This window comes from Larus michahellis, chromosome 17 (genome assembly GCF_964199755.1).
Source record: "Larus michahellis chromosome 17, bLarMic1.1, whole genome shotgun sequence".
Classification (NCBI taxonomy): Eukaryota; Metazoa; Chordata; class Aves; order Charadriiformes; family Laridae; genus Larus; species Larus michahellis.
Genome location: NC_133912.1, coordinates 5,255,527 through 5,278,484, shown reverse-complemented (window position 1 = coordinate 5,278,484; position 22,958 = coordinate 5,255,527). Strand labels below are relative to the sequence as shown.

Below are 22,958 nucleotides of genomic sequence, written 5' to 3'. Positions count from 1 at the left end.
AAACGGCCTCCTTTTCCTCCCGTAAGTGCTGCGCGGTCTGGGTTAAGGTCTGGGCAGCTGCAGCGGCGGTGGGGACACGCCACGGGTCTGGCTGCTGCCAAAGGCGATGGGCTGAGAGCGGGCGCCTCCGAAATTCCACTGGGAAGCGGCCACGGGGAGCCACCGTTTCTCCCCGCGGGAGCCTTGCGTCAAGACAGGAGCGCTCCCCAGCCGGAGGAGGGTATCCACAAGCCAAGACTTTCAGGTGCCAACCTCCCCTGGCTCGCGGGCAGGTTTGCATTCAAGTGCCGTTAAAACATGCTGAGGAAGCGTTGACCCACGGTTAACAACACTGAGCTCCCGGCTTGTTTGGGCCCTTTGTAAGGCAAGCAGAGGTGCAGAATGACCCAGCTCTGCCGTTCCTCAGCCGAGAAGCAGTAACCCAACTCCTCCTCTCGGCTTTGGCAAGCGGCAGGCTGGAAGGCTCGTTGCTCTCCAGATCACCGGTACGGTCTCACAGCACAGAAAAGAAAGAAACAGTGCATTCAGTGCCCTGCGCAAGCACAGCCCTAAGCACGTTAGCGTGTCCTCCGAGCAGAATCAGGCACGTTCATGCTCTCTGTTTTCATCCTGAGCTGCGCTGGGCTTCCCAGACAGGAAAAAAAGGTGGTTTTTGTCTTGGTGATCACTAGATAGAGCTGGAGATGAGCACGAAATACGAGTTTCTTTCCACGAGACAGATGTATGAACTGTCTCTGGGGCTTTTTTTTTTGCACACCATGACCCCACTTCTCTGTGAGCATTCAAGAAACCTTACAGCCCAAAAGCCAACACTTACCTGCGGTCACAGGGAGGCGGGGACTCCTTATGGAGCATCGGGAAATCCTCACAGACATAACAAAGAGCTGCAGACTGAGTCGGGGAGCGATGGACTCTGGCTTCATGTCATGGCACTTTGTTAATTCTTTCCCGGGACATGATGTGGGAGGAGCAGAATCCAGGGCGCAGTGCTGCTCTTCAACACAGCTATACGTTGGGGAAACTTGGTCTGGCTGCTCTTGACAGGAGATGTTGGCCCGTAACACTTGAATCTCTGGTGCTTCCAGATACTTGGCTCGGCCCAGGCAACCTGAAAGATTAGCTTGGGTCAGACAACGTTTCTGACAAACCGTGCCTTCCAGACAAGCTTTTCCCTGCTCTGATGCACCCCTCAGCACCCTTTCTCTTCCAGGCACTATCTGGACCCCACTATTACACCTGGGGCGACCATGGTGGCATTCTCGTGGCCATCGCGCAAGGCACCGAGACCGACCAGCTCAAGTAAGTGGTGGGGCAGGGGCATTGCCTCTGGGGCTCGGGCTGGCGCCGGCACAGAGTGCCCTGCGGCGGGCAGGACCTGCCCCTGGCAGCTCTCCCAACCCTCGTTCTCCAGGTACAGCACAAACGAAGGGGAAACCTGGAAAACGTTCACTTTCTCAGAGAAGCCGGTGTTTGTGTATGGCCTGCTTACTGAGCCCGGGGAGAAAAGCACCATATTCACCATCTTTGGCTCATACAAAGAGAACGGCCACAGCTGGCTGATACTGCAGATCAACACCACGGACGTGCTGGGTAAGGGGACGGGTGACAGAGCCATCGCTGACACTGGTTGTGCCGGTGGGAGAGACGTTGTCTAACCACCCCATAGCTTTGCAGGTTACACACTAATAAGCCCTTGCCTAAAATCAGCCGGTCCCCACGCTGCACAGCCTGCCCCGAGCATCCCAAAGGGTGCACGTGGGTTTTGACATACCCCCTCTGAGGGGCTGAGAGCGAGGAAGGGGCACGGGAGACGCTTTCAGAAGCCCAAAGCGATCTAGAAACCTCAGGCTACAACCTACACTATTTAATCATCTAAGCTCTTGCATTGCCACTGACGCACACGCAAAGTTGGGCGCCTAAATACGAATCGGGCAAGGAAAAAATCTTTGGTGCTCTTGCCGTTCATCCTATTTTCCAAAAGAGACCCTGGAGAGGTGTCCTCGAGTCCCGTTAGCAGCAGACCCTGCTGCCCCAGCTGTCCCATGGGAGCCGGGGAGGAGAGGGCATCGCCTGTGGGGCTACGGTACCACCGTCCGTGTTCGGGTGCCCCGTCCCTCGCAGCCCATGTCCACGTGGACCCGGCTGCTGAAGGCGCTCGCATCCCCTGCGCTCTCCCCATACCCCTTCCCTTCGCCAAGGGATTTGTTGAAAAGGAAAAGGGAAAAAAAAAACCCCTTCTGAAGGCTTGTGCCTATGAATGTTTTATAACCCGTTTCAGCTTTGATTGTGAGGCAGCATTTTAATCAAAGAGCAGTTAAACCCAGCAGAGAAATTTGCTTGACTAAAATTTATAACTGATTCCCTTGACATTTTGTTAGAAACGGATCTGTTTGGTAACCAGAATGACTTCATTTAAATGAGGCATTGCAAATTCACTGTCACCGCGACGGAGCTGCTTGTTGCCTCCTGTCACCGAGTGCCGCTGCACGCTCCGAGCTGAAATACTTTCTGCTCTGCCCTTTCTTTTGGGCCAGGGTTTGAGCCTTGAAACTGTGTGTGGGGGGGAAACTCCTCATTTTGTGCTAGAGGAGGGTGGGGAGGGTAAAGGGACAACGGGCATCTTCATGATGCATGAGTGGGTCCCAACGCGCCTGCCCTCGCTCCGAGCAGCCTGGGTCTCCATGCCACTAGCCATGGCAAGAAGTCGAGGTTAATGAAGCCTCCTCGGAGGCTGGGCTGGCTGCTCGGAGCCTGTGGCTCCCCTCGAGAGGCCTTTACACCCCTCTCCTGAGAGGAAGGCTCTCTGTGTCCCTCCCGGTCCCCGGGGCGCGGCGCAGGACACGATAGCGTGCTTTGCACATCCTCGCCGGGCACGTATTGGCAGCAGTGACCAAGGGACATCTGTGACCCTCTTGCTTTTAAACCCTTGGTCCGGGTCACGGCAAGGAGCGCGCCTTTCTTTACCCCAACCTCGTTCCTTCTCTTAGGGGTCCCTTGCACGGAGAATGACTACAAACTGTGGTCGCCCTCCGACGAGCGAGGCAACGAATGCTTACTGGGGCATAAAACCGTTTTCAAAAGGAGGACTCCTCATGCGACCTGTTTCAATGGGGAAGATTTTGACAGGCCTGTCATGGTCTCCAACTGCTCTTGTACAAGGGAAGACTTTGAATGGTAAAGACCAATTAATTTCTTTTAGTCTGGATTGTAAGTCGGAGATAAATATCTGTGACCGATCACTCAAAGTGAACAAACATCCAATTTACTTAGCTCTTTGTATCGCTGCTTGATTTTATAGCAAAGAGGAAACTAAATAGACTGAAAACATCCTTTCATTAATAACGGGGCCTGAGACTTAATTAATGTCTTTAGAGCCTTTCAGGAGCCTTTGAAAGGTTCTATAGAAGAGGAGAGTATTGTTAATGCATCACCTTTCAAATGATGGCAGACAATTTCCCATCGCGCATAGAGATCCTCCGCCAAAAAGCTTAGTGACCCTTTAGCCACAGGGATGCAACTGGCCCGGCTCTATCATTTTATCTGCGATTTGCCCATTACTGACATTGCACAGCTCTCAGGATTGGGAAACACACTCCAGGAATCTGATACAAAGGTTTGGGGTCAGCAAGTGAACTGCTTTTCAGGGACCGGACTTTGAGCGGAGCTCACGGCCCGACCAAGCACGTGCCCGGTGCACGCAGTGAGGGACGGGGCTCCAGACCTGCCTGTCCGATGCCGAGACAGAGACCGAGTCCGGCTCGTCGTGAGCAGACTGGGAATAGGGCTGGGGGGTACCCGGTTCCTGCCTCAGAATTGCAGCCCTGGCCTCTTTGCAATATCAGATTGACGTAACCTCTTCCACGGCATTTTCCAAAGAACAGATGCACTGTCACTCCCATTTTACCGACAGAAAAAGCCAAGAGACAGACCAGTGACCTAAGCCAGCTAGCAGAACCGGGACTTGCGGCCAGATTTTCAGGGCACGCTTGCTCAGCTGTGCCTTGCTGCCTCACCTACCCCAGTCTGCTCGGCCACTGGCAAGCTTAGTCCAAAAATGTTCTTGAAATGTCCTGGAGACAGACGCTGGCTGGCCGTGAGATATTATTATGCAGCTAAATACTGATAATAAATGAATGGACTTCTGAGATCCTTCGGGTTCTTAAAACTTCTATGCAAAAATACAGCGGAGTTATAGTATAGCATAACTGCATTTTTTCCTTTTCCCCTCATCCTTCCTTACATCTTTCTTTCTCCTTGCAGTGATTTTGGCTTTAAGCTGAGTGACGACTTATCCTTAGAAGTTTGCGTCCCTGACCCTGAGTTTGCCGGGAAACCGTACGACCCGCCGGTCCCTTGCCCTGTGGGCTCAACGTACAAGAAGACTCGAGGGTACGCGTTGTCCTTGGGAGGGGAACCTAATCTTCTAAATGCTGGGTTTTATCCTCTTGGTGATTAAAAATCCCAAACAACCACAAAACCACACACAAACGCCCCATGAGCGGCAGTAAACAAATTGCATGTTTGGATATACGTTGCAACTAAGCAGCACTGCTTATTCTAGCCGTGCAGGGTGGCATGTTAACAGTTTCCATGACATAAAGTGCCTGGCTGGATGTGTTGCAGCTACCGAAAGATCTCTGGGGACACTTGTACGGGTGGAGACATCGAGTCACGGCTCGAAGGGGAGCTGGTACCGTGCCCGCTAGCTGGTGAGTACGTACGGGATTGCTTCGGGCACAAGGGCTTCATTCATAAAACCTTTGGCCGGTGCCGGAGGGACCGCGCACCAATTCCCAGAGGGCTCTCAGACAAAACCTATGACACAGGAGCTGAAATGCTTCGGTCAGTTATAAATCCATCATCTCCTGTCCTGTCCAGCACCAAACGAGCTTCTGAGGGACCTGCTGAGGCGCAGCTTCAGCCCGTGGAGCAGAGCCCTCTCTGCTCCTGAAGACAGAGAGGTGGAGCCCCTCAGTGCAGTCTCTGGGCAGGAACCCTCTTATCCCCATCACGTCCTCACTGTAGTGGGCTTGAAGCCAACCAGAAAGACAGTTGATCGAGGAGTTAGATCAAAAATACCCCTCATCCTGAGGAAACCCTTGGGAAGGTGCTGCCCTGAGACAGGCCGCTGTACGCTGTCGAACGACGGCTGTTTGGGGCCAGACCGGGGCAGATGCTGCCCTTTAATTCTCAGACACGTCCCTGCCACACTTCGCCTCCGTCCTATTTTCTCCTCTCAAACGTACCAGGCACTGAAACGGTCTCGTGCTCCTGCGCTGCCAAAGTTATTTGCATTCTGCTTGTTACAGCTTTAATTTAATCTGCCGTCACGAGCTGCGTGATTAGCATGCTGCCGCACAGCAGCTCAGGAGCGAGCCCGAGACATGGAAGAGGCTTGTGTAAGGGATGGGGCGGCACGTAACAGGGGCTGAGCTGAGCTTTTCCTGCACTGGCCTAAGATTTTTCAGGATGCAAAAGATATTCCAGGTGCAAAACAGCCCAGCGAGTGCCTGGGGAAGCGTTTCCTCTGCTGGGATTCAAGCCAACGCCGTGCTAAGTTTTCCTCCTCGTTCAGAGCCTGACACGTTGTTCACCCCTCCGAGCCCTCTCGAGCTATTTGGAGAGCTGTGTTAGTCATGCTGAGAAGGGCCCTGCCGATCGAAAAATAAACCTGCAGTCCCCATCGGGCTGGGCTTTGAAGTGCCGCGTTCCCAGAGTATTTGCTGATCGTCTTCAGATACATGTTGGCTCGCACCATGGTAACACTTTCATGTACGGTATCTGTTTCGTATCTCCGCATAATCTCATTAGGGATGCACAGCCAGAGTTACTTACTGACATTAGCTTTACTCATTAATAGCATTATTGGACTTTACCGGTAGTGTGCTAATGCTCAGGAGACTTGGTCCCGGACCAGTATCCCATTACACTGGATTCTGCGCAAATTAGAAACAAAACCCACCCTGGGATATTCACTGCGGTGGTGGCGTCCCTTAGGACTTGCAGATTTACATCACTCCCACCTTTTTTATGAGATTTTTGAGGAACAGGAGATCAGTATTTTGTTTCTAATGGGCGGCACGCTGACGTGGGAAGGAAAGGGGCACGACGGATTTTGCCGTCCTTACCTCCTCCTTCAGCCCCTGGAAGGAACAACGGCCGCAGTGTGTTCCCTGCACAAGTGTGCGCGGGACCCGCATAAGGCTATTAGCGCGTTCTCATTAACCTGATCCCACCAAGACAAAGGGCCTTTGCCTCCCTTACGCTGAGGTGCTAAAACGTACAAGTTGGGGGGTAAGAAAAAAATACCTGGTGTTTTCTTTTGGCCCCTCGAGCAGCCTAAAAACGGCAAGAGGCGTCTAAACAAGGCGCTCCCTGTTCTTGCAGAGGAGAACGAGTTCATTCTCTATGCCACCCGCTACTCCATCCACCGCTACGACCTCGCCTCCGGCGTCAGCGAGGAGCTGCCCCTGGCTGGGCTGCGAGGGGCCGTCGCCCTGGACTTCGACTACGACCACAACTGCTTGTACTGGGCCGACATCACTCTGGACATTATACAGGTGAGCGCCCGTGTCACCGCGTCCTTGCACCAAGGCAGGTGTTGCGTGCACACCCTGAAATGCAAATATTTATCTCGGGTACTCCTCCTGCCTGCCCTGTCTGTTAGGGCTTGCCTCGCACACCTGACCGCGCTTCGCCTTGAGGCTGCGGAAGTTCCTCATCTTTTATCCTGATTTATTTTTTTTTTCAGCGTCTTTGTCTCAACGGCAGCTCCGGGCAAGAAATAATCATAAGCACCGGGCTGGAAACAGTGGAAGCTTTGGCCTTTGAACCTCTCAGTCAGTTGCTCTACTGGGTCAATGCCGGCATTCCCAAAATTGAGGTACGGCTGTGCCCACCCCTGCTACCAAGAAGTGATTATATCAGTGCATCTTTTGAGGTAGCCGGGACCTAAGTTGTCTGCCACCCTAAAATCTCACTGCTGGTGGGGCATTACTGAACGCTGACCCTCGTCCCACATCCCGCTTTATTGGATCTAAATGCAAACAGGGTATGATAACATTCAGCCCTGTGTACTTAGACAGAGATCAGTTCGTGAGGCCGAATCACGCAGCAGAAATGGGGGGGAAAAAAGCACCATCCTTGCGCAGTACGCATGGAGCGCTGCCGCAGGCGGCTGCTCGCTCAGTCACATGGAATTGTCCATAACTGCACCCATCTATCCTCTTTTATCGCCTGCCTCACAGTAACTGCTCCCTGCGCCCACGGCAGCTATTTTATTAGGGAGCAGTAATTACCTGCCACAGACTTCACGTAACTTTAACCAGTGCAATTGCCCTCCTCGATGCCCACAGTAAACACACCCCTCCTGGTTTTGGTTGCGACTCTAGGTTGCCAATCCAGACGGAGACCTGCGACTCACCGTCCTCAATTCCTCGATACTTGAACGGCCCAGAGCCCTCGCTCTGGTTCCCCGAGACGGGTAAGAAAGAAAGCATCGCAAATAATCTGCTGCCTTGCTATTCCCGTCCTGCACCGCCACCCTCATAAGAGGCGAACACGAGGGAGGGTGCTGCACCCTCCTGCACCTCCGAGCTTAGCAAGGACGGGGACGGGAGCGGTGGCAGGCAGTGCGGCTCCCAGTCCTGCATCCCTAAGGTGCCAGCCGCCTCGGAGCAGAGGTCACAAACTGTTTTTTTCTTTCGATTAAACTGCTATTTTCCTCCCCATACAACACATCTACCAGTAAATCACTTTTGCTGCCAGTAAAACTGGTCTGGTCAGTGGGGAAAGCTGCAGTGACGCGCAAGAATCTGAGCCGTGCTCAAATTCCAGCGCCAAACGCAAGTTACATCTGAGTATGGCTTTGGCGCGGCTGCTGCGTGCAAATGTAGCGCTGACCGTCCCGAGCTGCCTTCAGCCATATGTGCCAAAGCAAAGCGGTTCGACGCAAGGTAACCCCCAGCTGCACTCACAGCACAGAACCTGCAGCTAAATAAGCCTCTCTGCTGCTCGTAGATGTGCCAGTCGTGTTCCTTAGAACTGCAAAGAGCTCCCTTTCCAAAAGCACGTCTTGCAAGAGATGTGCAATGTCAAGTATTCAAAGCTCTGCTTCATAACCTGTTTCCTTTTGATGAGCTGTTTTGTTATTATTTCACATAACCTCCCTGCCTGTTGTCAGGTTGATGTTCTGGACCGACTGGGGAGACTCCAGAGCCGGCATTTACAGAAGCGACATGGATGGCTCATCGGCCGGGTGCATTGTTTCAGAGGGCGTGCGGTGGCCAAACGGCATTTCTGTGGATGACCACTGGATCTACTGGACCGAAGCCTACATGGACAGGATTGAGAGGGTCGATTTCAACGGGCTGCAGAGATCCGTGATCCTGGACAGTCTCCCTCACCCTTACGCTATTGCTGTATTTAAGGTAGGTATGCGGCGCCTCGTTTCTCATCAGCATGCGTTTCCATAGCAGACAGGCTCAGAGGTCGTTGCGCTTACAGGGCGGGTAGTGGAAGAGCTTTGAGCACACTGGATTTGGGGGGTAGGAGCAGGCATGATGCTTGCTCTCTTTCTGCTCCGAGCAGAAAGGTGCCGTTGAAACCAGGCCCAACATCCAAGAGACGTGCAGCTTTCCGAAGCAGCTGCACTGCAGTATCTTCCCCAGATTGTTTGCCACTCAGTAGGCGTGCCTGCTGCTTCCATCCCTGCTCAAATCCCAGCTCAGGTCTTCCTCTGCTTCTGCCCCTTGGGCTGGGGAGACTTTGTGCTCTCGATTGCCCGGTGTGTCCAGGTGGTTAGGGTGGCTTAGTGCAGGTACCCGCTGATGAGCGCGGCCCCAGCAGCGCTGCTCCTCGCGCTAAGAGCAAAGCCTTTGTTTCAGAATGAAATCTACTGGAACGACTGGTCACAGCTGAGTATTTTCAGAGCATCCAAAAACAGCGGCTCGAGAATGGAGATCTTAGTTGGCCGATTAAATGGAATCATGGACATGAAAATCTTTTACAGAGGAAAGACAACAGGTAATTGCATGAGTGTGCAGATGGTCTTTCCTGCAATTTAGAAATGCGTTCATCCCTCATTTCCACAAGTCCCCAGGCCACTGGGCCAGCCCGTCTCACATTTCGTGAGCCTGAATACATCCCCTTTCCTGCAGGATTTGAAGCACTCGGGAGCTGGTGTAAGGAATGTGTTTCATTAGTGGTGTGCTGGACTTCTCGGCTGCCACAATATACTCCCCATCAGGGAGGGAGTCCATAGGGCACTCAGATGTGGTGGTACCTCCTAGTTTGGGTCACAGACCACGGCCTTTCCATGCAAAATGCTGTACGGTCCAAAAAAAGTAGAGAGTCTCAGAGCTGCACCAGTTTTGTCCTCCACTCACTCGTCCGTCTGGCCTGCAGTCAGGTAGCAGCAGCCCCTGCACGGTGTACGCGCTGAAGGGACTGGCTTCAGCTTCAGATAGGTGTCAGACCATCAAAGGGCTTCGCTGGTCAGCAGCCTGCAAGAGACTGGGAAGCCCTTTAAGGCCCTTGATCTCCCCGGAGCAGACGGCTCTGTGCATTTCTAAGGGCAGCCTCAGTGCTCAGCATCACAGAGCTGGCTCCTAATGGGGCTCTGACCCCAAAGCCTGGGATGGCAGCTGAAATTGGGCTTCCCGTGGCATCTCCAGCCCTCCGTCCTGACTGTGTGCCCTTCCTCCCTCTCCTCGTGCAGGGGAGAACGCCTGCATCGCCAAGCCCTGCAGCCTGCTCTGCCTGCCCAAGTCCAACAACGGCAGGAGCTGCAAGTGCCCCGAGGGGGTGTCCAGCACCGTGCTGCCCACAGGAGAGGTGAAGTGCGACTGTCCTCATGGCTACGTCATGAAGAACAACACTTGCATAAAGGAAGGTAAAACCACGCTCGGTTCTTGCTGCTGCTTTACATTGAGAGGCGGCTTCTGCCCTTGCGAGAGGGCGGCTCAACCTTTCCAGTGCCCTTTGGGCGAGGAGGAGTACGGCCTGTCTTCTGAAAGCACAACGTCATGCCTCATGCCAGCTTGTTTTTGTTTTCCCTTTTGCACCAGAAAACACGTGTCTGCCGAACCAGTACAGATGCTTCAACGGCAACTGCATAAACAGCATTTGGCAGTGTGACAACGATAATGACTGCGGGGACATGAGCGATGAGAAGAACTGCCGTAAGTGTCCTGCGGTGGCATTCGCCCGTCCAAATTTAGATGTCTGCTGTGTCGGCATTGCACCTGAGCCGATGGTCTGCGCTCCCCTGTAGTCACGGAGAGCAAGAGGTGCTCTAGGGGTGCGATTCATCTCCTCCTCGGGTACGCAGCTGCAGCTGGTGGGATGAGTCGTGTCCTGCAAGGGCCAATATTTCCCCTCTGACCAGCTTAGGTGTAAGCGTCTAAAATTCGGTGAGACTGATGCCAGCTCTCCCGTGAGGGAGCGTGTTTGTCTCTTGTAGTAATTGTCTTCTGAGGCTAATTGAGGGCACAGCAAATGCTGAGGGAAAACGTGCAGATACAAAGTGACTTTCTGGCTTCATGGTGGAGACGTGGGCCTTTTGTTGAACTAATAAATCAAGTTCACACATTAAGGATGGAGGTCACCTTTTCGAGTAAAATTAGGGACTGCCAACGCGTGCAGGAAGGGCAGATGTTACCAGGCTTTGCAGAGCCTGAAGGGTTTGGATTAGCGCTCTGTGGAACAAGGGCCGGGTTTAAAGTTAGGAATCATCGGAGGAGCAGGTGTTCCTGGAGAGATGCCATTTATGCGGTTTTGTACTGATAAAGAGCTTATTTTCCTGCCAACATTGCGATACCAGTAAGCAGGGTCCAAGCCTGAGTTCGTTGCCTGGCTCTGGGTGAGGGACAGCCTCTGTGGGTACCCGTTCCTCTGCGTGGGTTTGCTGGGGGTCACCAGTTTGGCGCAGGGACCGGTTAGCAATGCTCATGCCCAGCTTTTCCCCTCCTTTGGCTGCCACTTGCGCTTTCGAGTCCCCTTTGTGGGGAGCGGGCAGCTCTACACCCTCGGCTTTCCTGCTCCCTGGCTGGGAGGCACTTGTGAGTGGATGCAGTGGGTGGCACAGGCTTCAGCCCTGGTCCCCTGACAGATAGCTAACTCTTCTTTGCTCTGCTTTACACGGAGTTCCTAATAATGCCATTAAAATGCCATAACAGTAACTCAGGCTGCACTGAGCAAAGCTCGCAGGATGCTATCCCTCTCCCCTCGGTTCCCTGCACTAAGTGCATGCGCTCGGGCAGCAGGAACACATTGTCTAACCAGAACCTCGACTTCTTTCTCCTCTCCACCGCATTAGCCACCACCGTGTGTGACGCCAACACCCAGTTCCGCTGCCAGGGCTCGGGGACCTGCATCCCGCTGTCCTACAAATGCGACCTGGAGGATGACTGTGGTGATAACAGCGATGAAAGTCACTGTGGTGGGTGCCCTCGCTCAAACCTCCTTCCCTGTCCCTCTGCAAGGGTGGAAAACCCAGCAGTGTTTCAGGCAGGGCGCTACTCGTAGACGCTGTAGGGCAAGGCAGTGCTTCACCAGATCTCCCTGTTAATCCTGGCTGCCAACCGCCGCCTCCCATCATTTAATAGGTACTGGGAAATGAGGGATGGGAGAAGAGAGTGGGGCTGTGCGCTGGTTCTCACCCTCGCTGTGGTCTGGCAGAGAGACTTTTGTGCCGTTATCATCCAGCTCTCCTGCTCCGCTCCTTGGGTATTGCCATGACCTGAAGCCAAATATTCGCTAGAGATCACAAGCCGACCTTGGGCAGCTGCCCAGCAAGCGCACAGGAGGCATGGGCTGCTCAGTGGTGTTGTGTTTGTGGCCATCCACCTCCGGCTCAGCGATTCGCAGAGGTGGGCTGCTGAATTGAAGGAGACAAGAGTCTGCAAACAGCAAAGCGATAGCTTGTTGTCATTCAGGGCTAGGGATGAGGCAGGAAAACATGCTTTCAGGACAAGTCTGTTTTGCAGAGCTGTGTAGGCTGCCACCTCTGTGATATCAGCCTCTTCTGCTCGGTCAATAGCCCGTGTGAAGTTTTGCTTCTCCTCTCCCCTGTCCCCTCAGCATCTGATCTGTGTGTGTTTGTTTGCAGAGGCTCACCAGTGTAGAAACGACGAATTCAGCTGCAGCTCCGGGATGTGCATTCGTCTTTCCTGGAAGTGCGATGGTGATAATGATTGCAGGGACTGGTCCGATGAAGTGAACTGCACTGGTAAGCCCTTCGATGTGATCAATAACCTATTGCACACGCTCATTACTTACAGCCTGAGGTGCTGCAAGACATCAGCCAATGTCTTGTGCCTCAGTTTCCCTGCCTGGCAGGGCAGCCAGGCAGCCCACAGCTCAGCTCATGGTGATGTAATGTTCCAAAAGCGAAGGGTTTCATTCCGCTAGTGCCTTCAACAGGCCGTAGGGCTTGCTCTGAATTTGCTGACTGCTTTGCGATGCTCGCGCAGCAATCCAGCTTTGCTTTTTACTTGCAAGAAGATTGCACCGACAGGCATGCATTGCTGCGGTGGCCACCGGGCCACAGTCTGCGGCTGCCAGGCAGCCAAAGGATGCTTCTGCGCAAAAAGGGCTCCCTTGTTGCACGGAGACAGCAAATAGGCCCATGTGCACTCATCGGATTTCACAGCTCACACTCTGACCGTTTTCTTGCCCTTAAATACGTTGCAGAAAACAGGCACGCTCTTTGCGCCTTCTCCACAATCAACTGATCTGAAGGAGGGGCAGATTTAGTTCAGGCAGTGGCTCCCTCTTCTGAGTGGCCCCACACTGCTCCGGGGGTTTGGAAATCTAAAGAGGGTGTCTTGAGTATGGAGTCACGCCTAGAAGATCCGCTCCTGTTTTTGCTTATGACTCATATTGATGCAACCTGGTTGCCAGAGATAGTGTTGTTCCTAGTTTATGCCTCTAGTGCAGCAAGGCCTACACCTGTAAGACTCATTCTCTATTTGCAGTTGAAAGTTAAAACACTGAACCGTCCTCAGCACCACAGTGTAATACCGAAGTCCTTCAGCAGTCGCTTAAAGTTAACAGACAGATGGAGCCTCATTAGATAAGGCAACAGATAACTATGTGTTGGTCTTTTCCACTAAAAACAAACAAAAACTCCAAAACCCAACCAACACAACCCAAAGTATTTGCATGAGAAGAGTTCTGAGAGTAGGCAGCGCTTCAGTCCATCAGTGAAAGACGTCATACTTATAAAACAATAGAGGCGATATTTTAAGATAGCAGTGTTTTCCATGCCATGTGGAAAGAGCAAATGCACTGGTGGGCCAGGGGAGCCCCCCAGGGTACTGGCAGCAGCCCCGGAGCCACTGGGACAGACAGCGGGGCTTCCTGCTCTCGTGGGGCTCTGGCACGAGATCCAGGAGATCCCTTTCAGGCCTCCGAGCTCCTGCGAGCTCACCCCCTGCGGCATTTGCTGTGCCTCGAGCACATGGGGTTTATAGCGCAGCGCTGGGGAGCCTGGTCGTTAGTATTCCGAGTGCATGGCTATATAAGAAGGTTTAATTTATATTGGTATCACTTATCTCTCATATGAGTTTCTCTGTAGAGAATTACTACAGCAAAGGAACCTACTTCAGAAAGCATATCGGGTCTATAAAGCCTAAAGTTGAAATTATCTAAGAGGATCACAATTATTTGAGAAACATTTCATCTGACTTCACCGGCTGCAATTACTGCTCTTATCTAAAATAATTACATTTCACACTGAATACCTAATAGAATATTACTGCCACAAGATTGTAGTATTTTGAAATATCTGCAAGTGCATGTCACTTGCCAACCTAAAAATCCAGTAGCATGCAATTTAATTAAGTTGAACATTGCTTTTCTTCTCAATAACGACGAGTGCTCTCCTGGTTGAAGAGCGGTATTTGTCTGTAAAGTGACAGCACAGACTAGGCTTCAACCAAGACACCCCACAGGCAGATATTTTCGTGACAGGAGCCTAAGGAGAGCCAGGGCCCTACTCCCTTGGAAACCCAAAGAGAATTGTAGTTCTAATTTGCTTTGGCAAGAGGGAATAGCCTTGACTGCCTTAATTAAAGACTGTCTCTGAGTCTGGCCTGCATGCTCCGCCAAGGCTCGCTTGCTCACTGTGACGTTTCTTGCCATCTCCATCAAGATGCCACCACTGTCACCTTTGCCCACACACACCGAGGACTGAGATCAAAAGGCAAGAGGTTCTTGGGAGCTTTGTGAAGGCTCACTAGCCTCCGAAAGCCATCCCTGAGGCACGGCAGGCTGGTGAAGCAGCATGGCACAGAGAGGAAAAGACCATGGCGTGATCTAGGGAGGACCCGGACTCCTGGCAGCCTCTTGCCTGGAGCCCATGAAGTGGTCGCTTGTGCTTGCTACCTGGGCTTGGTGCTGGGACCTGCCACGGCGTGAAGTCCCGGTGCAGGCGGAGGGTGCTGGGCTGCGTGGCCTGACACAACACGTGCCACAGCTCAGCCCGGCGCCCCGCGCTCAGGCAGTTCCCCCCACTCTGGTTTCAGCAGTATATCACACCTGCGAGGCCTCCAGCTTCCAGTGCCAGAACGGCCACTGCATCCCGCAGCGCTGGGCCTGCGACGGCGACGCCGACTGCCAGGATGGCTCCGACGAGGACCCGGCCAACTGCGGTAACGCGCCACACGTGTGGAGGGGGCTCTGCCACAGGGCGGGAGGGATTTCTACGAACTCGCCGAGATAACCCCGCAGCAAACTCCGGGGAACGATCCCCATCCCTCCAAAAGCAGGCAGACACAGGGAAAAGGCAGTCGGGGCTTTTTGTAGCTAACTCAAGGCAGCTTAAAAGAAAAACACAAAAGCCACACAACATCTACCCAATTCTGAATTTCAGAAAAGAAGTGCAATGGCTTCCAGTGCCCGAACGGCACTTGCATCCCAACCAGCAAACACTGCGACGGCATCAACGACTGCTCCGACGCCTCGGACGAGCAGCACTGCGGTGAGTACCGGGGCCGGGGGCAGCTGGCGGGGCCCTGGCAGCGAGGGCTGACAGCCTTCATGGCCTGCCAAAGCCCGTCTCCCTGGGAGAAAAGCCGTGGTGAGATAATGGGAAAGCCTTAGTTAGCATTCACGAGCCCCCTGGGAAATCGGCTGGTCTGCGAGTGTCAGCAAAAGGCGCAGCAGGCAGGGCCGTGACGGACAGGGAGGGCGCGCTGTCGGGAGCTGTATTCAGGGGGGTGACCAAATCCTTCCTGACGCCTCTGCCAACCCGCTCGTACCCCAGCACGTTCTCGGCCTGTGCAGGGACAGAGCCCGAGCGATTTGTCTTGGAAACTTTCTGTAACTTGCTGAACTCCGGCCGCTGTGCCCAGGTCTGGGCAGCTGGCGGCATTGCTGCTGCCAAGGGCTGCGGAGGTGCCATCCCCTCTCCTCCTCACCTCCCGTTTCTCCAGAACCCCTGTGCACCCGCTACATGGATTTTGTGTGCAAGAACCGGCAGCAGTGCTTGTTCCACTCCATGGTGTGCGATGGCATCATCCAGTGTCGAGACGGATCAGATGAAGACGCCAACTACGCTGGTTGCTGTAAGTGTGATATTGCGTATCTTTGCAAAAGGAGAGTGAAATAGACAATGAAACCAGAGGCATGGAGAGGAGAGCGAGTTCCCCATGGGACCAGAAAGCTGCCAGTTCTCCTGAGATGTGGCTTTGGACTGTAATGCTCTGCTTATCAATCCATGATTTCCTCTGAGTGTGCTCCTTCCCTCCTCCTCAGTGATGAGTTTCCCTCAAGTCCTTGATCTTTACACTAAACCTCTGCTGTCTCTCCATGCCACCCTGCAGCCCAGGACCCCGAGTTCCACCGGACCTGTGACCAGTTCAGCTTCCAGTGCCAGAACGGGGTGTGCATCAGCCTGGTGTGGAAGTGCGATGGGATGGATGACTGTGGCGATTACTCTGATGAAGCAAATTGTGGTGAGCAGTACCTCAGGGTCTCTTTGTCACCGTAGCTCCAGCCTCCTTTGATTTTCAGGAGCATCGAGTACTGGCTTCTTCATGTTTTACGCAGGCGCTCATGTGTGTACATGCACGTGTGTGGGTGTAGCATTCCACTTGCACATCGCAGAGGGTCTTACATAGAGATCAGTGTCATTTCCCCATATGGCAGGTAGGTAACGTGAAGCACACTGAAAATCCGATGTGGCTGGCACATCTTGTGGTTGACTAAGTCGTATGTGACCATATTTACTCCACATGTTCCCAGCCCAAAGCAGACAGGCAGTTTTTCCAGCCAAACTCAATATTTACCAGTGTTCCCTGGGTAGCTGTAGGAGCTGTACCCAGCCAGACAAAGCAGCCGCGTCTTCATTTCAGAGTTGCAGGGTTTGCTTCTCCATTTTTGCAATGCTCTGTCTGAATTTCGCTGTCAGCTCTGGTTCCGAGATCATAGGTGGTGTCTGGCCATGAAGGTCCCAGCACACAGACATAATAGCAGTGGCAACAGGCTAGCGAGGGCTGTGAGGACTGGGGATGCTGGAGAAGGAGAGAAAGGACCCTGACCATGATGCTCAGGGGAATAGATAGCTGTAGCCTGGCCTGAGACGCTCCCACACCTCAGCCATACAGAAGACTGGTGAGATAACACTGGGGCTCACAGGACTCTCCTCTCATCGTCAGAAAACCCGACAGAGGCCCCGAACTGCTCCCGGTACTACCAGTTCCAGTGTGGGAATGGGCACTGCATCCCCAACCGGTGGAAGTGCGACGAGGAGAACGACTGCGGGGACTGGTCTGACGAGAAGGACTGCGAGGGTAAGGGCACAGGACTCTGCCCGTGGCAGCCCTAGCCGAGGCTGGGCTGCGGCATGCTGAAGGACCGCTCTCAGCATCTCAACCTTCCTGCAGGGCTGCTCAGGACAGCCTGCACCAGCCCCGTGCCTCCAGAAATCCCCCATGAATGGGGCTGTGTGTGCACACTCATGCATCTTTTTACTCTGTGTTTTTAAAAATCCTGCTTAGGAGCTGTGCAGATACAAGGCAGGTGAAAATATTGGGCTTGTAATATTCCTGCGTCCCTCCGCTGATAGTGGCTTTCAGTCTGCTGGGAACAGGCACAGCTTAGAGCCCGTACGCGGGAGCAGGCCTCTCGGATCAGCTCTGAATGGTGTATTTTTAGGTTCTCCGGTCCATCCCGTTACTACATCGATCCCACCGACGTGTTTACCTAATCACTTCCGTTGCAACAGCGGCGCCTGCATCATGAACAGCTGGGTCTGCGATGGCTACAAGGACTGCACCGACGGCTCCGATGAGGAAGCCTGCCCGACCTCACGTAAGCTTTTCTCTTCCTCGCGCCTTTCCTTTTTCTGTAGGATCACATCTGCCAGGACTGTCAGGTCTTTCAGTCTCGGGGCCTTGCCAGATACCAGGGCTGAGTTACACCGTGGTGCAAAAGCCTACCGCCTCCTCTCTCCTGGGGTCAGACCCCCTGCCACCAGCTGGGACGGTGCTCCAGCCCCACAAGCGGCATGAATTACTACAGGTCCCTGCTCAGATGAGGTTGTTCAAACCCGATGCCGTTGTCTCAGATTGTGTAGCGGCATGGAGAGCAGGGCTGCAGGGTGGGTTTCCACCTGCGCTGAGGGTAAAAGAGGGGCTTTTCTTGCTGCCGTCCTCGCTAAGGGCTGCCGAGCTCCGAGCCGGTGCAGGACGTCTTCTGCAAACCAGTTGCTTTTCCAGCCCTCTGCAGTCAGGAGAGAGGATGGCTTAGGCGTCATCCCAGCAGAAGCCATCTACCTGCTAGATGGGAAGAGATTGCCATCTAGTGGAGTCGGGACCTGGGGACAGGTTTTTGGTGTCCCTCCTGGTGGCAGCAGCAGCCCGGCCGTGCCTTAGGCGGTCTCCTCACTCCCTGGCTGTCGTGTGCAGGACCCAACGTGACGGCCACCTCCCCGGTGCTCCCGGGACACTGCAGCAGGTTCGAGTTCGAGTGCCAGCAGCTGCACAAGTGCATCCCCAACTGGAAGCGGTGCGACGGCCTGCGGGACTGCCAGGATGGCACGGACGAGAGGAACTGCCGTAAGTGCAGGGTGAGGAGAGCGTCTTGCCTGGCGCTTTCCCTTGGGAAACTATTTGTCAGGATGGGGGTGCCGCCGAGGAGTTTTATTGCTGGTGAAATCCTTGCAGTAAATGCAGCATTACAGTAAAAAAAGGAGTAAAAATCCAAAACAACCAGTGCCATTCCCGTTAGAAGTCCTGTGGTTGTTTTCAGTGGGATAAGCTCCAGGTTCTTCTGATACCACCACGACAGGAGATGCCATCACAATGAGATAGCCCTATTTCTGACACTGTGCCTGGGCTCCAGCCCTGATGTAAAGCCACCCCAGCATCGTCCCTGCTTTTGAGGCAGCAATGCCAGCAGTGGCATCGCAAACAGCCCAGTGCTGGTGAGGGAACATTCCTGCCCCAAGTCCTGAAACCTTCCTGCCTCTTTCAGCTACTCACAGCACCCTGTTGTGCCCTAATGGTTATAAATGCGAGGACGGAGAGGCCTGCATTATGGTGACAGAGCGGTGTGATGGATATCTGGACTGCTCCGACAGCAGTGATGAGAGGAACTGCACTGGTAAGCAGCAGCCCTCTCCCGTTTCTCATGCCCTGCTCTGTGTTAGCACGCAGAGGTGATTTCCCGGATACATGACCATTCAATTCACAACATCCTAGACGTATCTGCCTCTGTTCAATTGTCCCAGCTACCTCCTTACCCATTAATAACCAGCCAGGACAAACTTTCTGGCTAGTTTCTACACTGACAATTTGTCTTCCAGCAGCCTCACACGCAGAAAAACAACTTTAGGACAGGTAAGAGCAAAGCTGTCTATTTTACACGGCCCACAGGTGAAGCAATAGTCTCCGGCTCTGTCCTCCTTTGCAAGGTGACCCTGGGAGCCACGGCGCATGCCTGAACACCATCACTGGTCCTCCCACGCTGGCCTTTGGTGGCCCCGCGGAGGCAGGTGGGACGCACGCCGCAGCCCGCCCTGGGCAGATAATGGTGATCGATCGCTGTCTCTGGCCAGCCATGAGATTCAGCTGCTTTTCTACCCAACTGCTTGGGGAGTTGAGCATCAATCAGGTTTTAGTTCTTTAATTAAATATTGACTGGGAGAGGCTAGCAGGTTTAGGGGAGGGAGAAGGAGTTGCCAAGATTCACAGCTTGGCTGCTATGCCAAAGGGAAAACCATCTCTTTTCCCTCGGATAGCTTGTCTTGCCGTGCCTGTCTGCGGACCCGCGTGCCTGCTGGGTTTCATTTCCAGTTGGGCAGGGAAAGCGAAGCAGCAGCGGTTTGGCTCTGCTCGGTTTCTGTACAGCACTGGGAATGAAGCTGAGCACCCAAGCGGGGCCAGGCCACGGCGTTTGGATGTGGGTTCCGACACACGGTACCCAGAGGGAGAGAACAGGGAATGGATTTGGGCTGTTTCAGATAAGCACTCCGAGTCCCCACCGCTGGGTCTTACTGTGCTGTTATCCCCTAAATGCCTCTCCCAAGGTCAGGCAGCAATTCAGGTGCAGAGCTGGCGTTCCAGGCAATCCCCAGACTACTGCTTTAACAACCAGCCTTCGCTTGGGTCCTTCTGCTGAAGGCGAGATGTGATAAGGAGAACCACGCAGAGAAAGGCCCTGGATGGCTTACAGTGACGGCACAGATTCGTCATATGAGTAGAAAAGTGACTTAGCTTGCACTGATCAGTTTGCACTCGTACACTTTTGGGGAGAACTAAGAGCACCGGGGGTACATTCATGCTCTGAACTGCCATCTGAAGAGCCCACTCTTCTCCACTGATAACGCCTGCCTAAATTACACATCTAATTTGAATGCTGCAAATACTCTCTTCGGTCATACTACTGCTTCTACCTCCCCGTGTTGTTTGTGCTATGAACATCACTCCTGTTTCTGTTCTGGGCAAAGGGCTTGTTTCCCTCCCATAGACTAACTTTTCCCGTTGCCTGCTTAGATGACACAATCGTGTACAAAGTCCAGAACCTCCAGTGGACGGCCGATTTCTCTGGCGATGTGACTCTGACATGGGCTCGGCCAAAGAGAATGTCCTCGGCCTCCTGTGTCTACAACATCTATTACAGGTACGCTGCGCATTACACTGCGTGACCCATTGCTATTCGTATCAAGTAAAAGACAGGAGAAACACAGGCATGGTATCAGTGCGCGCATGTTTACAGCAAAGTGCAGTTCAGAATCAGGCCTGAAAGGCTGAGGACTGTGCAATCTAGTTCTGCTTGGATAGTCTTTGTACTTGGTTGCAAAGGAGACCCAAAATAGCCGTAACCAGGGGGCATTTGTAAAAAGCTGTATTTATTTCCTCCAGATTGTTTACACAGACAGTAAAGTGGCTATATTTGGGCTTTTTTTTCTGCTCGGGTCTTGTCTTTGTGGGACGGCTAACAATGAGAACAAAGTCAAGAAATTAGAGCACAGCAGTTATAGAAAGCCTCAGAGGACGGTGCTTATAAGTCACTAAACTATGTTTAGTTCAGGCTTTCAAAAAGCGTCCTTTCAAGCAGGTGGTGTGGCTTTACTGAAAAGGAAACTACGCAGCAAGCTCTTAACATACAGATAGATGGTTTCACCCTTTGTTCCTAAACACTTTCCTGACTGGAGGGGTGCAACTTTCTCATGCAGGACGGTCGGTGAAAGCATTTGGAAGATTTTGGAAACCCACAGCAACAAAACCAACAGCGTTCTGAAAGTCCTCAAGCCTGACTGTACCTATCAGGTGAAAGTCCAAGTGCAGTGTCTCAGCCGAGTCTACAACACCAACGACTTCATCACCCTCCGGACACCCGAAGGATGTAAGCGGACCTGCATGGCTCGTATCGGTGACTGAGGCATGCTGCTTTGGCCGAGAAAGTAGATACCACGGAGATATCCCCGTTAGGAACAAAAGGAGTCTTTCCACAGGCCTGGGAATTGTGCTGGACTGGGAAAAAGGGCTGTGGGTTCCCTGCCTAGAGTCAGTCCTGCACTGAGTCACCAGCCTGCCCTCTTTCTTCCCCGTGATTTAGTGGTTTAGTATCACTGGGAAGTTCATCTCTTGGTACAGTGCAGTGCTGAGCCTGCGGGACTCTTCAGTACTGCACGCAAGAAGCAAGATCTTTCTAGCTGCAGAGTGGAGGTCAGGTTAAGGGATGAAATGAAGAAAAGAGTTTAGCATAATCCTAGCTTCACCCCAGTTAGAAAAAAACCCTTTATTGCTCCAGAGCAGGAGTGAAAGGGACTCGGGACACAACTGTAGGAAGAAAACCTCTCCCGTGAGCCAGGACCACGTGGCCATTCCCCCTTTATCGCAAGATTTCAGGGAGACCCTGGCCTAATCCTGCTTTTCCCTGTGTGATCCGGACACACAACTGCGACCGTCACTGACACCTCTGTTTCTCTCCCCAGTACCAGATGCTCCTTTTAACCTGCAGCTGTCCCTGAAAAAAGAAGCTGAAGGAGTGGTCTTTGGCTGCTGGAGTCCCCCCGTGATCGCCCACGGCCTCATACGGGAATTCATAGTGAGTCCTGCTGCCCAGCGGGGCCAAGTCTGGACCGGTGGTGGGATGGGGAAGGCTGCTGGGGGCTCACGGCAGCACGGCCTATCTGAACACAGATATCTCTGCAGAGGGGTCAGGCCAGGAATAGGACAGTTTGTAGAAGAAATCTGCTAAGAGCATTGGGCAAGTTGGGAGCAGAAATGCCGCAGGGCTCTAGGTAGCGACAGAGCCTTCAAGTTCATAATTTCATTTCTGGCTCCCTTTCTAAGCTGTTGTACGTCTTTCTACTGACCTTTTGACACAGAGGGACCTGTCACCTCACGGTATTGTTGACTGTGGAGCCCTCATCCCTTGTTTTGGTGCTCCTAGGTGGAGTACAGCAGGAGTGGATCTAAGGAGTGGTCATCCCTTAGAACCACCAAGAACTACACTGAGATCCAGAACTTACAGGTCAACACGTTATACACTGTTAGGGTGAGTACGTTTACAGCTCCATCTCATTACTTTTCACTAAATGGTCTAAGTCCTGCACAGTCAAGTACTTGCTAAAAAAGTACGTTGTTCAAATCCTGCCCTTTAATGACAACCCTCAATGGGGGCTTGGCATTTGCACTGCTAGTGTATATAGTTTCAAGGCCCAAATTAAGGCCCTTCATTTGCACCTTCCCCCAGAAGGCCCGGCTGTATTATGAAATCTGCACTACTAATTGCCCATTCCAATGTCACTGCAATTGCACCGGATCTGGGCCAGAGATAAATTTGGTCCTGACTGTATGACTGGGAAAAAGAAGCAGATCTGCCTGTGGGGAATGTATGCATATGGGAGAAGCTGGGTAATTATAGACAGAAGTAATAAGAATAGGAAATGAAAGTCTGCACAGTGTGCCCTGGGAAACATATACTCTGCCATTGTCCATCCTCCCTGTGCTGAATGAGCACAGGTTCTTGGGGAAGTTTGCTGGAAGGTGGCATGAACCCCTCGCCCCAGCCATGAATCAATGTTATTCTCACACTTGGTTGGAGTGAGTCTTTCCTTCCTTGGTATTCCTTCCCATACTAATCTGTTACTGAATAACTCTTTGAAACTGGATTCGGTGCTCACATAGACTTCCCTGGTGCGGTTCTTACCTACACTGCAGCCTTCACAGTCCAAAGCTCCTTATCTTGATGGACTCCTCAAAGATCTTATAAAAGAGTGGTTATCTGCAAAGAGGATGCACCTCCCTCCTTTTAGATTCCTTTAATTGACTTAGTCTGCTTTATCTCTGTAATAAGCATTTTATGGCCAAGTAATTAAGCTATTGTTTGCTTCAAAGTCCTTTTCCCATGAGCTCCGCCGCGTCCGTAACCTTGCTCTAACCTCGTTCTCTGTTTGCATTATACAATGTTGGCGGGGTACATTTGTTCATATTAACTAACCC

At 52.8% G+C, this 22,958-nt stretch overlaps 1 protein-coding gene across 3 annotated transcripts in view; it reads left to right on the top strand.

Annotated features, from left to right (window-relative positions):
* SORL1 (sortilin related receptor 1) overlaps positions 1-22,958 on the top strand; it is a 48,649-nt gene that overhangs the window by 18,844 nt on the left and 6,847 nt on the right. For 2 of the 3 annotated variants that reach the window (XM_074561485.1, XM_074561483.1), the window contains exons 12-37: positions 1,211-1,299; positions 1,412-1,590; positions 2,988-3,174; positions 4,261-4,389; positions 4,624-4,709; positions 6,388-6,560; positions 6,752-6,883; positions 7,392-7,483; positions 8,183-8,429; positions 8,886-9,024; positions 9,719-9,892; positions 10,068-10,181; positions 11,318-11,440; positions 12,110-12,229; positions 14,529-14,654; positions 14,876-14,983; positions 15,438-15,569; positions 15,828-15,959; positions 16,662-16,796; positions 17,161-17,316; positions 17,913-18,062; positions 18,481-18,609; positions 20,001-20,127; positions 20,684-20,853; positions 21,446-21,558; positions 21,907-22,011. In XM_074561485.1, the coding sequence (XP_074417586.1) occupies positions 1,211-1,299; positions 1,412-1,590; positions 2,988-3,174; positions 4,261-4,389; positions 4,624-4,709; positions 6,388-6,560; positions 6,752-6,883; positions 7,392-7,483; positions 8,183-8,429; positions 8,886-9,024; positions 9,719-9,892; positions 10,068-10,181; positions 11,318-11,440; positions 12,110-12,229; positions 14,529-14,654; positions 14,876-14,983; positions 15,438-15,569; positions 15,828-15,959; positions 16,662-16,796; positions 17,161-17,316; positions 17,913-18,062; positions 18,481-18,609; positions 20,001-20,127; positions 20,684-20,853; positions 21,446-21,558; positions 21,907-22,011 (3,567 nt within the window). The remainder of the gene's footprint in view (positions 1-1,210; positions 1,300-1,411; positions 1,591-2,987; positions 3,175-4,260; positions 4,390-4,623; positions 4,710-6,387; positions 6,561-6,751; positions 6,884-7,391; positions 7,484-8,182; positions 8,430-8,885; positions 9,025-9,718; positions 9,893-10,067; positions 10,182-11,317; positions 11,441-12,109; positions 12,230-14,528; positions 14,655-14,875; positions 14,984-15,437; positions 15,570-15,827; positions 15,960-16,661; positions 16,797-17,160; positions 17,317-17,912; positions 18,063-18,480; positions 18,610-20,000; positions 20,128-20,683; positions 20,854-21,445; positions 21,559-21,906; positions 22,012-22,958) is intronic. The other variant, XM_074561484.1, reaches the window with a different exon arrangement.